The 13,553-nt window shown below is 41.5% G+C and overlaps 1 protein-coding gene across 1 annotated transcript in view; it reads left to right on the top strand.

Annotated features, from left to right (window-relative positions):
* LOC106656465 overlaps window positions 1-13,553 on the top strand; it is a 187,788-nt gene that overhangs the window by 71,262 nt on the left and 102,973 nt on the right. The window contains exon 2 of the mRNA XM_023462110.1: window positions 8,922-9,038. Coding sequence (XP_023317878.1) covers window positions 8,922-9,038 — 117 coding nt within the window. The remainder of the gene's footprint in view (window positions 1-8,921; window positions 9,039-13,553) is intronic.

The raw sequence follows: 13,553 nt of genomic DNA, 5'->3' as shown, positions 1-13,553 counted from the left end.
AAAAAAAAAAAAAAAATAGCGTCGAAAGTTTGGGTGAAAATTTTTCGTCAAGCGCGCCTCCAACGATCAGCTGCTCCAAACTGTTTTATTTTTTTCCTCAAAAAAAAAAAAAAAAAAAAAAGAATCATCACGGCAGCTCGCACGCGCAGATTACAGTTTAAGCCGGCAGCAGCAGCGTCGCTAACAAGACATTGAGCGCAAAGCTGCAATAGATCAGCTCTCGGCAGCAGCGGCAGTAGCGATTCAGTATAGCAACAACAACAACAACAACGGCTGTGCATGCAGCAGCAGCAGCAGAGTAACACATAACGTAGGTAGGAAACGCGCCCGGCCCACGTTGAAACGCGTTGCGTGTTATACACACATATAGCGTACATATATACGCGAGCGCGCAGCGCGTTAGAAATGAGAGCTTGCAGCTCTACTGCAAGCTCGATCTATGGACAGCGCGCCATACGGAACTTACAGAGCTTTTCAATTATCGGATCATGAGCTTCCTCTCCCACTCTCTGATCTTCGGTTTGGCGTGTTTCTCACCTATACGCACACACGGGTAGTTAGTACGGTATAACATAGTCCCGCCGCGAGCGTGATGCAGATAGTGCGATGCGCACTATCGACAGAGTCAGCCAGCCCAGCAACAGCATCAGCAGCAGCAGCCTGTGTACACATACGCGAGACCTGATTAAGGCGTACGTATAAAACGCACATGTATATTGCGACGTATGGAGCATTCGAAAGGGTGTTTTTCGTTCTTTTCTGTCAAAAATGTACGGTATGATACGGCGGTGACAAAGATACGTCCCCCGCGTAGCCCCCCCGCGCGACGACGTTTGTGTGATAGATCAGTTATTCCGGTGCCGGTGAGACGTCGCCTCGTCGTCGTCGTGTGTGCAATGCAGTGTACGATATACGTACGTAGCGAGTGGGTGTGGGTGGCTCTCTCCTCGCCATGCACAGAGAGCACTGCTATCCGAGAGCGACTCGCGTGACGGATAGAAAGCCGAGCGTGCAGATACCTGTGCATTTATACTCACATATACATACGCGATACACATTGTATAGATGCGCGATGATGATTAGCTCGTCAAGGTTAGAGTTCAATAAACCCTCCCTATCCCACACGTCCCACCCCAACGTTGTATATATTGTATATCGTATACGCGTACGTGTTTGCGCGCGCGACTGACTTTCTATCATATATACCAACTACTGCTATGCACATCGGCGAAAGCTTCATCAACCTGTGTGTGTGTGTGTGTGAGTTTAATATGTTCGCTGCCGCGTAATGAGCTATCCACCCACGCGCGAGCGAGCGAGCTAACTTCTATATCGCCTACGTGCGAGCGTGTGTTTGCGTGAAATATATACTGCGATCTGTTTAATCCTTTACACGATTGAACGCGTACGAGCACGCGTGGGGGGAGAGGTGCTGTATCGGTTTGATTGAATTTAAGCCGCTGCATAGGTATTTGACGACGAGAATGAAGATAGTTTACTGCAGCTTCGATCGGATCGCCGCTGGTGTATCTTCGAGGGTCCATTGTCAATTGGAGTATATATGTTATTATCTCGTGTATTTTTGGCTGACGATAAATAAGTCGGATTACTTTGCGCAGTAATCGAATTGGCTTCAATTTATAAAATCGAGCTCAAACTATGCGAGATATGTACAATTGTATCTCTTTATCTTTTATATTATCGCTGATGCGATAATTGACAGTAAAAGTGGAACGGCCAAAATATACGATGAAATCGTTTGTTGGGACAAACTTCGATCGTAGATTTCACTCACTGTACTTGCTCTCGCTGCCAAGCGTATCTATATTAGCGTATGATATAATTTAAAATTATACGGATCATTTGGAAATCAAATTTATAAACGAGAGCGAGAAGAGAATTAGCCGAGCTAAATTGGGATGCACACGAAGGAGGGTGTCTCGCCGTACGGTGCTGCTGTATACTTGCCCGTGATGCAGAGCGAGCGACTTACGCGCTACTCGATTCGTTTTTAAAACGATTAGTAGAAACGTACGTCGGCATCAATTCTCAACTTTGCAAGTGGCAATTACCATGATTATTTTATTTGTACCTGATTATAAATCAATTAAAGATATCAAATTTAATTCGAGATGTCTAATTTTATCGTTGGGTTTCAGTGGTTAACGCGCGTGGCTAGTTTATATTCCTATACCAAAAAACCTGAAAAAATAATAATAATAAATAAACATTTTTTACTAGGATGCCGGAAGGTAACAGGTTGCAGGTATTTCGGGAAAAGTATAATTATCGTACACAGTAAACGGCCGTTGCAACAAAATGGATTACAGTTAGAAATATTTTATTGCTTTTCAAAAAAATTATGTATCATTGAGCATATTTTTGTGAACGATTTTTCAAAATTACATACCGTACTCATCTGAGCGTAGAAGCCTTCATTGGATACAAATGTCTTAGAACGAATTTAATAGTAGACGGTTAACTACTACCGTCAACTCCATTCATGTGCTTCTTAAGGTGACCCTGGTATCCAAATGATTTGTGACAAATTTTACATTTAAAGGGTTAATTCTGACTGTGTACTGCATTCACGTGAAGTTTGAGGGTACCTTTTTCTGCAAATGATTCGAGACAAATTTCACATTCAAAGGATTTTTTGCGTTCATGTACTGAATTTATATGAGATTTGAGGTCACCCTTACGCGCATATGATTTGTGGCAAATCTCATATTGAAAAGGTTTAATGTGATTATGTACTGCATTGACGTGCCTTTTGAGGTGACTTTTATATCTACTTGATTTGTGACAAATATCACAATCGAAGGATTTGTTATGTGTGTGTATTGCATTTATGTGATTTTTGAGGTGACTCTTATATCCAAATAATCTGTGACAAATTTCACATTCAAAGGGTTTGTTCCGATCATGTACTGCATTTATATGAGATTTGAGGTCACCATTACGTCCAAATGATTTGTGACCAATCTCACACTCGAATGGTTTGATCTGATTATGTATTGAATTTATGTGCCTGATCAGAACAGCTCTTCGTCCAAATGATTTGTGACAAATTTCACATTCAAAGGGTTTTTTGCGTTCATGTACTGCATTTATATGAGATTTGAGGTCACCCTTATGCCCAAATGATTTGTGCCAAATATCACATTCAAAGGGTTTTTGGCGTTCATGTACTGAATTTATATGAGATTTGAGGACATCCTTACGCGCATATGATCTGTGGCAAATCTCACATTTATAATCGTCACCCACATCAGTCCAAGTATCATTCAGTTCTTCTTTCACCATAATGAAAGATCAATTATGATGAAAAGATCTCTTTAAAATATTATAGCTCACACAAAAATAGTTATACCTTACTGTTTCCTTTTCGTTTTCAATCATTCTTATAATAATATGTATTCGCACTGAAAATTTTCACGATGTGCACTGAGAAAATATTTGAGGTTAAGCGCCTCGAGTAGCCAACACTTTTACCTCGCTAATTTGTAAACACTTGCTTACTGCAGGAATTGAGCTCTTTGTTAGCCGACTGAACGTACTACTTGTATATTAGTGAGATTATCCTGTAATTGGGATAGCTCCGTGCCACTTTCCCCCTCCAACCATCGACTGGCCGAATTTTAAAGAAAGTGTCATTCATTTTTTTTTCAACAACTTATTAAAACTGCAAATAGCAGTAAAATAACTTCAACATAAACATACGATTGGTCATTGCACTCGGGTCGATTGTTTACGATGCATCGAGCGCGAGTTTTTTAAATTTCCGTCGTCGCTATGGTTTTTACGCGCTGAAAGACGGGGCTGGGTATTGTAAAGTAACGATCGCCTCCGGCAACGAAGAGCGTATGTGTGTGCCTCGTGTATGCTCACACGAAGTAACCATTTTTTTTCTAGCTCCTTTCAAGCACCTCGTCGAGAAGAAAGCCTTAGTATACATAGAAAGACACTTTTTCACAGTTTCAATATATATCAGCGCGTGTATATACGGCGCATACGCGCTCGAGTTTTACGCTCATACGTGTCTCCGAGAACTACCTCCCGCCTCTTTTAGACGATAAGAATTATTTTAGATAAATTTCGCTCGACGAGCTTTTTCTATTTCGTCGATGCAAGAGATGGCACAGAAATTTTCGGAGTATAAAATTTCCGCAGTTTTTAACTTATGCAATTATTTTGACTTTACCACTTGCAGATTTACAGATATAAAGGCACTCGCCATCTAGCGGTGAATTTTTAAAGTTGTACTGTTGCGTTTAAAGTAATTGAAAGCTTGTCTAAATTTTTTGAAGCAAACGTATTTTCATTTTCAGGTCATTCATAAATATCCTCAATAATTGTAACGCAATTATTACAGAAAAAGCTCTAAAAAGAATTCAATCAATGATGATATATTTTTAAAAGTTTCAACCCGTTATTAACCCCGAGTCTTTGTATCAGGGGTCGCTTCCATTTTTTACAATTAAAAAAAAAAATACTCAAGACTCATCTAACCCTGTAGATGCGTCGCTTCAACTCTGCAGACAAATACTATTCGCCAAAAATATCAGTGGCATGTACACCACTTTATATTTCTTCCTTTTTCTTCATCCATACGAAGTCTGGCATGCGACTCTCGTCAGCGGCGATATTACAATGGCATGTGCCGCGGTGGCGGCGGTGGCACACGTCCGCGTGCGTGCGTGTCAGCGCCATAACATATAATACTATCGTTCTCGAGCGATCTCGAGGCCCTTTTCTAGCATACTCTTGCACCCTTTTTCTCTCTCTCTCTCTCTCTCATGCTTCTCGGGTCTTTTGATCCTTTTTCGCTCGCGTTTACGTTTACGCGTGCACTCGTGTTTATGTGTGTGTGTGTGTATGTGTGTGCTTGTAAAGCTAGCTTCGGCAGCCAATCGCAGTGCTTTGAGATAAAAATCGCTTGCTTTAATTGCTAGGCTCTCGCTCGCTCCCGCTAGTTTGTGTATGTGTGTGTGTGTGCTGTATACCGCAGGCAAGTTATAACGAAGAAAGAGAGCCGCACCGATCGATTTGTCGCGCGCGCGCGCGCGTATAACCGCGTTACAGCGGGCAAGAAAGGCGAGAGAGAAAACAATTCAGTTATATGGACTATTTTCGCGGCGCGCACCGTTATATGCGGACGGCAGCGCGACGATATCGTATAGTTTTAGGACGAAATTGGGAATTTTTCGACCCCGAATTATATCGCTGATTTTGGAAACATAGGTGACGACCCATAAGGTCCTCGACAGAAATATAACTACTTAATTAATATAGCTCCTGTATGGACAGAGAGAGAGAGAGAGAGAGAGAACGTTGACGTGTATCTATGATAATACGATACATATACGTAAATACGTGAATGAGCGAGCTGCGCGTGTGCTGACATCGATAACGCGGCCAATTACGCAATTGAGTGCCAGCAGTAGAGCACACGTCACATATACACGTATGTACAACGTATAAATGCGGACAACACATCGAGGTACATATTATATAGTGTCAAGTATACAATATTCGCTATGCATAATATGTATGCTGAGACGACGCGCACGTGAATTCGCGCTGATAATTTGCCAAAGCTCCGCAAAATTCTGATTAATGCCAGGATATTCTTGTTTTACTTCGCCTCGTCGTCTATGGGATTCTATGTGCTGTGGGGGGACAACCCCCCCGCGTGGCTTTCGCACTGCCAAACTATGTGTCTCTATTCGCCCTGGCGTGTCTCGTACCTATATCTGTGCTGCATGTGTGCGAGCTTTGAAAATCGTAGCGTCGACTTGCAAACTTTGCGCCGCGCGGCGGTCTCGCGTATGTATATGTATATGTATAGTAGCTCGCGCGGTAGTGGCGTCGGCAGATATAACGTGCCGATTACCCAAAAACCGAACTGCGAGGGTGACGGCGTAGACCCACACACCCACACACACACACACACATACACACGTACTTCGAGCGGCTTGGCTCGTGCACAGATATATCGACGGGCTTGGGTTTTTGGCGAGTAGCCGTTAATTAAACTTCGCGCATTTGTGTGTGTGTGTGTGTGTGTGTGTGTGTGTGGGTTAGTATCCGAGCTTGCAGCTCATGGATATAGGTGTCACAAGCTAGTGCGGCGTGCCGAGTTGTGAAAACGAGTTCGATCTTCTCTCCGTATAACTCCGCCGCACACACCTTGACCGCGTCAATGCTATATTCCGCACATAAGCGGTCGGTGTGATATGACACCGTATATAAAGAGCGAGAGAGCGAGAGAGAAATAAATCGAGAAGTGTATAATCATCGCGTACGATCAAATAGAATTTGGACTTTAAATGAAAATTATTTACGTACAACACATATCGGATACGTTGCATACAATATTTGCTCCATGTAATAAGTTTATATCGAAAAATTTCTATATGACACACAGCTGTCAGTGCACTCGTCGTATGTAATACACGTAATACAAAAGCTCTATAGCTCTGCTGAGAATATGGTTACGCACTCGGCGCGTGCACTGGCTCGTATATATAGATTTCATCGTAAAATGTTTCTCGTATACACATATAGGCACTCGAGCTTTATATGCATAAAGAGAGAAAGAGAGAGAGAGAGAAGGTGCGGAAAGGGAAGAGTTTACCGATTTTATTGGCTGGATATTTTGCGTTCGCCTGTGGGTATTAGTGTGCGCGCCGCCGAATATAATAATAGATAGGTATAGTAGTACGCGTCCGTGTGTGTATGTGTGTAAGCTCGGTCGGCGACTGCAGCTTTCAACAACAACAACAACAACAACAACTAGCAACGGGCACAAAAGTAATAAAAGGGCAAAAGGACCTGAAACGTTCAATAATATTTTACGATCGGCATGCAAACAGCCTTATCTCATCACCAGGTTGCACTGCTGCCGCCATGTACACACGGACACGTGCCGCCGCCCGATAGTAGTAGTACCCGAGCCCGAACTGCAGGCAATACGTATACGTATACGTATAAAGGTATACCTGCTATATAGACGAGTACGCGCGCGCGTGTGAGTGTACGTAGGCGCGTAGAGGTTAAAAGTGAAAATCGATATTATATACCTGAGCGCGGACCGCACGTGTTATATCGTTTGGTGCGTGCATCGGTACAGTGTGCCGCGGCGGTGATGTTTCGTTTCTACGAATGCACACGATTGCATATATATAGGCATGCGTGTACGCGTGTGTGCATCGAGCGCGTATATGCAAATGTCCATTGTCAATCAATAAAGCCTATAAGCAATCGAATATTCAAACGGCTGCTCTCTTGCCTCTCTGTCTCTCTACTCTCTGTCCCGTTTTGTTCTCTCTACTTCCTGCGGGGCTGCTGCTGCTGCTGCTGCTGCAATAGGATGATTTCGCCGTTAGTAGTAGTAGTAGTAGTAGTATACGCGGACAGTCGAGTCGTTCGTTCGTTCGAAGCCAAACCTTGTTTATACTGTACACGCGCAGCTCGCGACGAGGCACACTACGCAGTAAAATCCGTTTGACCGTATATCGAGAGAGAGAGAGAGAGAGAGAGAGAGAGAGAGAGAGAGAGAGAGAGAGAGAGATGTTTTTTGCCTCGCGAAACGCTTGCGTATACGTATCGACGAAAAAGGAGATAGGCCGGAAAGTTGATTAAAATCCGTTTTTTCCTTTCTTCTTTATTTCCGTTTTTTTTTTCTTTGTGTCGCCGAGCGATCGAGCGCAATCGGATACAGATTATTACGATTGATGCCGCGTCACTGCATACATAGGACGCGGCGCAGTAATTAATATAAGAGACGAAGAAAAAAAAATTGCAGATGATCGCGATTCGATATAATCCTCGAGCGGCCGGTGCTTAGAATTGCTCGCGACCCGCTATTAATATAATAATATAATGGCACAGTTCGAAACTTGCGTATATATGCGTGTGCGCTACGCGGCGCCTCTTCAATCGAACTTTACGCGCGATTTGAATGATTAAAGACGAGCTTTGCTCGACTAATTGCTGCAGCGAGCTCGATCCTACGACGACGACGACGACGACGACGACGACGACGACGATGACGTGTTCACGCAGCACTGGAAAATGTATCTCTATATGCTGTATGCGGTAAAACTTTGCGTGCGAGCATCATCGCTATGTGTTCGTGACGATTGATTTATCAAAAGATGTGTGATCGCGCGCGCGCTAAGTTAAGCTCGCACCGAGAGTAGAAATCAAATATATATTCTATGATTATGATACGCGCGTGCGATATAGCAGTGATTATTCGACTGATCGGGGTGATATTAATTAGCTATTCTGTATCGTATAATGTAGCTTATTATAATTCTGATGCGGATGATCGATATGAATAGTGGCTTAATGATCATAAAATAGGACTATTTAACATTTTTTAAGATAAAGTATTATTGATTGACTTTTTTTCGTGGTTTGTTTGTTATAATTATGTTAGAACTAATGAGAGAATTTTAAATGGCCTGAAAATGACGATTCAACTATTTCCAAAAGAATTAAACCAGTTTCAACCACTTTGCATTCAGTAATAGCAGTTTGAGACTTAACCACTAGATGGCGAGCACCTGTATATCTGTAAATCTACAAGTGGCAAAGTAAAAGTAATTATATAAGTCTAGTTATATAAGCATGGTTTTCTAATACAGACCGTTCCGGTTTAATCATTTCTTATAAAATAGATTGTCACTCCGTCTTTAACACTTTGCTCTACCTTCAGATGGCGAGAACCTTTATTCGTGAATCTGCAAGTGATAAAGTAAAAAAAAATTATATAAAAGTATTATAAGCAAGGTTTCGAACAGAATCGAACTCATTGTAGTAATCTAACATTGATATAATTTCAAACAATCATCTTGAACGATGATCCGATCCGAGAGTGCGTATTATGAGGTTTCACTTTTTGTTCGCAGGTTCGGACAAGACGACGGCGATACTGAACTGCCTTTACGCCAGGAAGCTCTGCTTCGAGCACGCCTCCTGCAGCGCCATACTCGAGGTCATACCGAGGGTCTGCGGACCGGAATTGGGTAAGTTTGAAAACTCTCTCTCTCTCTCCCTCATTGTTGTTGTTATTGCTGTTGTTTTATCTTTTTTTTCACCTCAAGGAGTTGTATACGGATAGACAATAAGAAAATAGTTAGATAAAAGAGCCCCTAGCCTAGCCGGCAGATTTTCTCTCGGTATATAAGCCGCGGCGCGTTGAAATCTCTTCCATTACTCGCCCTCCTCGTGATATTAACGTTTGTGTTGTGCCGCGCGCACATCTTGCCGCGCGGCCAGTTGTAGACTATTTTCAGTTCGCTCGATAATATCGAACTTTATTTATAGTTATTCGAGAGTTCATACTTTTCGCGCGTCAATGAAACAGAACCCGATCACAACCCGCTTAATTTGCGCTAGGTCGCCGAAAGACAATTCGCGTTTCTGCAATATTTATCGAATCGCGCGCCTCGTTTATTTTAATATACACGCGTGACCCACAGTAGTGGTACTAGTCGGTCGGGCGAACCGAACGAAAATGAGTAATTAATTCAAAACCGTTTTGGAGTCATATAAAGCGGCGGTGCAGCAGCATATCGCGCGCGCAAAGTACACACAAAAGCGGCAGTAGTACTGACTGCGTGCGCCACGGTGCACACTGCAACAAAAGCAATTAAAGCGAGCAATTAATCTTCATTATCTGCGCGTAATAATGGTTAACTTTTGTGAATCAACTTTACCAGTTGATACAGCGCGTATACAGTGGGTGCGCATAGTATATATAGAACTGTACACGCGGGAAGTGCGTTGGCTGTATGTGTGTGCGAAAATAAAATTGATTCCCTCGTCCCATACATTATGTGTGTGTGTGTATTTGTTCAATACTATACCGCACTACCTGTCTCTCTCTCTCTCTCTTTTCTCCCCACATTGGAAAGTAAATGATATATAGCGATAGAGAAATAGAAGTCTTGGAGACTCTCTCTCTCTCTCTTCTTTGTCAATATACTCAAACACTTCAGCTCACTTTTTTTCTTCTCTCCTTTTCCTACACTTCTTTTCCGCTTCGTCGACAGCCGCAGCCACACACGACGACGACGACGACGACGACGACGAAGCCGCTCGTACTCACCGTCGCACGCGTGTGTGTGTGCAGTGCAGCTGCAGTGGCGGCGGCGGCGACGGTGAAAAGAGCACTCCCGGAACGATTATCCTTCGAGTACGTGCGTATGTGTGGAAGGATGTGCGCGAGTGTATATAATATTGTCGCTCCAGCGCAGGAAGGTATCTATTCCAATTCTGTAGCAAGAAGGATAGGGGAGAGCGGGGCAAGTGTAACTTGCGGGGTAATACGACTTCTTGTTTTTTTCAATGATAATGATTTTTTAAATAAATTTTTTCCCCACATATTGTTGAAATATACTTGTAACTATCGATTGCATGCAAAAACGACGCGAAAAAACGTTTATTTTATTAATTTTAGCTCGAAACAAAAATACGCTAAAATTATTACAAAAATTTCTTATTTCACACTTCTGTATCTTTTTTGATAATGATTTTTATGCTACCGCTTTTTTTTCATAAGAACAGTCATGTCTTCCCGATGAAAAGGCTTTTTTCAAAATTTCATTAAACGCAATATTTTATGAAATATTTAATTTTTAAAAACATGTCTTAATGGGGCAAGAGTAGCGCCTGAAGCGGGGCATTAGTGTCGCGGTACGCCAGGCATTGCGACGATTCGTGACGGCGGTCTGCTGACTTTTCGTTCAAACTTAACCTCATTTTACCGTGTTGTTGTTTTGCTCGTCGCCGATCGCAATTATTAACTCAATACAAAAACGATTAATTTCACAATGATAGTATGAAATTCAATGCCTTTTTCGAATCCGGGTTCAGATTTAGGATTAAAAACGTAGTAAAAAAGCTATGAATATCTAAACAAAACAAGCAGTAAAAATTTCTGCAAAACTTAAACTGAAAATGATTTTCAAAGTTTTACGATGAAAAATTCCATAAATATGATCAAAGTTTGTCATAGTGTAATTGTATCTCAGAAATTTTCACAGACTTTCAAATTAGCTTTTTCTAGCAAAACGGCATTCCCGAAGTTAATTGTTTATACAAAAAAATCCAATTATTTTTTATCGCAAAAACGATTGATTTGAGTAATAAATAGAACGAATAAGTTGTATAATTAATTAAAAAACATCCGTAAATTTTTTCAATATTTTTGGAGAAGATTGTTTATTTCCCGAAATTACGGAAAATCTAATTTTCTAAGGTCATCTCAGAAAATTTCGAGGATTATCCTCTAAACTCGATTTTTTTCGAATAAAAAATTTTTTGAATATTTTAGAGATTTTGTGTTGTAAAAATTTGAATCATAGCTAAAAATTTACACTTACATGTTTATGTATTCAACTTTTTTCATAATTTTTCAGTTCATAAACAAATTACGTCTATTAACAATGTGCGCGCAGACAGTATCAAGCATGAGCAACCTACTTCTCTAGTGCGCTCTTCTTGCCCCGCACCCCAGTTACTCTTACCCACGCTGGGGCAAGAAGCACTGATTTCAACGCTTCCTTTATTTTGGTTGTCATTTAATTAATATGCAAAAATTATGACTTTTGACTATTGCATTGTATTCATTGACTTCTCATCTTGATATTGGTCTGTTTAAATTTTCATTTATTCTTATTACAAACTTTATATTGAGGATTTTAGTTAGGTGAGTCTACGTGCCCCGCTTTCCCCTACTTATTCGCGCGCAGAGACAAAAAGGTATCTTACTCGAGCGCAGCGGCAAAAAGGTATCTAATTCGAGCGTAGAAGCAAAAAAGTAGCTAATTTAGGTTGGCAACGTAGCCGTAAATGATAATATTTTGTTTCAACATTTAACATTCAACATTTGATTCAAAGTTATGTAAAGCCGATAACTTCTACTTTCCTCTCAGAACATACAAAGTTTTCCATAAGTGGCAAATTGAGTCGAAATCATGGTGAGATTGATTTGTTTGCTCGCATTACAAATGGATGAAAATCATTACACTAGCTCAAATATTTTTCCTCTTTTTTGCTCTAATACGAAACAAAATTTTATCATTTACGTCTGCGTTGCCAACCTAAATTCAGCGCGTCAAAACTTTCTTGCCACTTCGTTTGAATTAGCTACTTTTTTGCTTCTCGCTCGAATTAGATACCTTTTTGCCTCTGCGCACGAGTAAGTATCCTTCTTGCTACAGCTTGGAAATAGATACCTTCCTGCGCTGGGGCGACGATATATAACGTACAGCCGCAGCCAAGCGCAAAAGGGACTGCGTCCGAGTGAGCTAGAGAGAGAGAGAAGCATTTTTTACACTTCCTGATCAGTACGAGACTCTCTAATTTCGACCCAATTCTATTATACATCCTAACGCGAATAAGAGTTGAAAAAAATCGATACATGTTTCTTTTTTAACTGGAGCAAATAATATTGTATTCAATTACATGATATAATATTTAAAAGGGGCACATAATAGGCACGAAGTTTGCGCGGACGATCGTGGCGCGGCGAAATTAATTAGATACCGTGTTCCGGCCGTGGCGAGCTTTTCTCTCTTCCTCTTCTTTTGTCGGGTTTCAGCGGCACGAGCCCATGTTCCAGCTGTATATTATACGAGCACACAACGAGGCATTATATGCGCGATCATCGTTTACTGCTCTATTTTCTGCATATACACGCAAGCTGTATCGTTATCATCATCGTCATGACCATCATCGCCATCGTCGTCGTCGTCGTCGTCGTCGTCATCATCATCGTCAACGTTATATACACTTTGATCAAATTTTCGCCTAATTAACTCGAGCGAGTCGCCGTTAAATCTACTGCACGCAGGCGTGGCGCATCATCGTATGATGGCTATAACCGTTCACGCCTCATCGGTTTATACGTATTCTTCGTTTCATCCGTGCGATGCACACAGCTGTGTGTGTATGTATGTTGATGTTATATAGAGCACGACGATGCAACGCCTGCCCCCGGCGCGGCCCAAGTTCATTATGTTTCGAGTATTGGGAGATTTTTATAAAATGAATTAATGTAGCATTATTATGCACGCAGTTGGGGAAACTGCGAAAACAGCGGGAATAGGGGAGAACCCCCTATTATGGCGCACTTAAGGAATTTTCGGATAGTATAAAAAAATGTATCATATGAAACACAATACCCAATATACCTAATGATAGTTAGAGTTCTTATCTTTGTTTGGGTACTTTTATTATTGCTAAAAATATAATTTTTTCCCCCTTAATCGAGCATCGAAAAAATTCTGTCACATTGCTGCGCAAGGCTTGCGCAGGCATGTGCCTTTTGCTGCGCACATTATTCCTATTCCGAATTTCTGCATGATGTACACTAAACCTACTTTAATTCTGTCCGGTCCGCAGAGTAGTGGAACGTGTATAAGCATAGGAATTCCGGCGTTCCAGCGGACAGAATTAAAGTTGGTCTAGTGTACTCTAACCAAAGAATAAAACGAGTATCAATAGATGGCGCTACCGACTTATGAAAGTCTCGA

Source organism: Trichogramma pretiosum, unplaced genomic scaffold (assembly GCF_000599845.2).
Source record: "Trichogramma pretiosum strain Unisexual culture from Peru unplaced genomic scaffold, Tpre_2.0 scaffold20, whole genome shotgun sequence".
NCBI lineage: Eukaryota > Metazoa > Arthropoda > Insecta > Hymenoptera > Trichogrammatidae > Trichogramma > Trichogramma pretiosum.
This window is presented reverse-complemented; position numbering and strand designations above follow the sequence as displayed.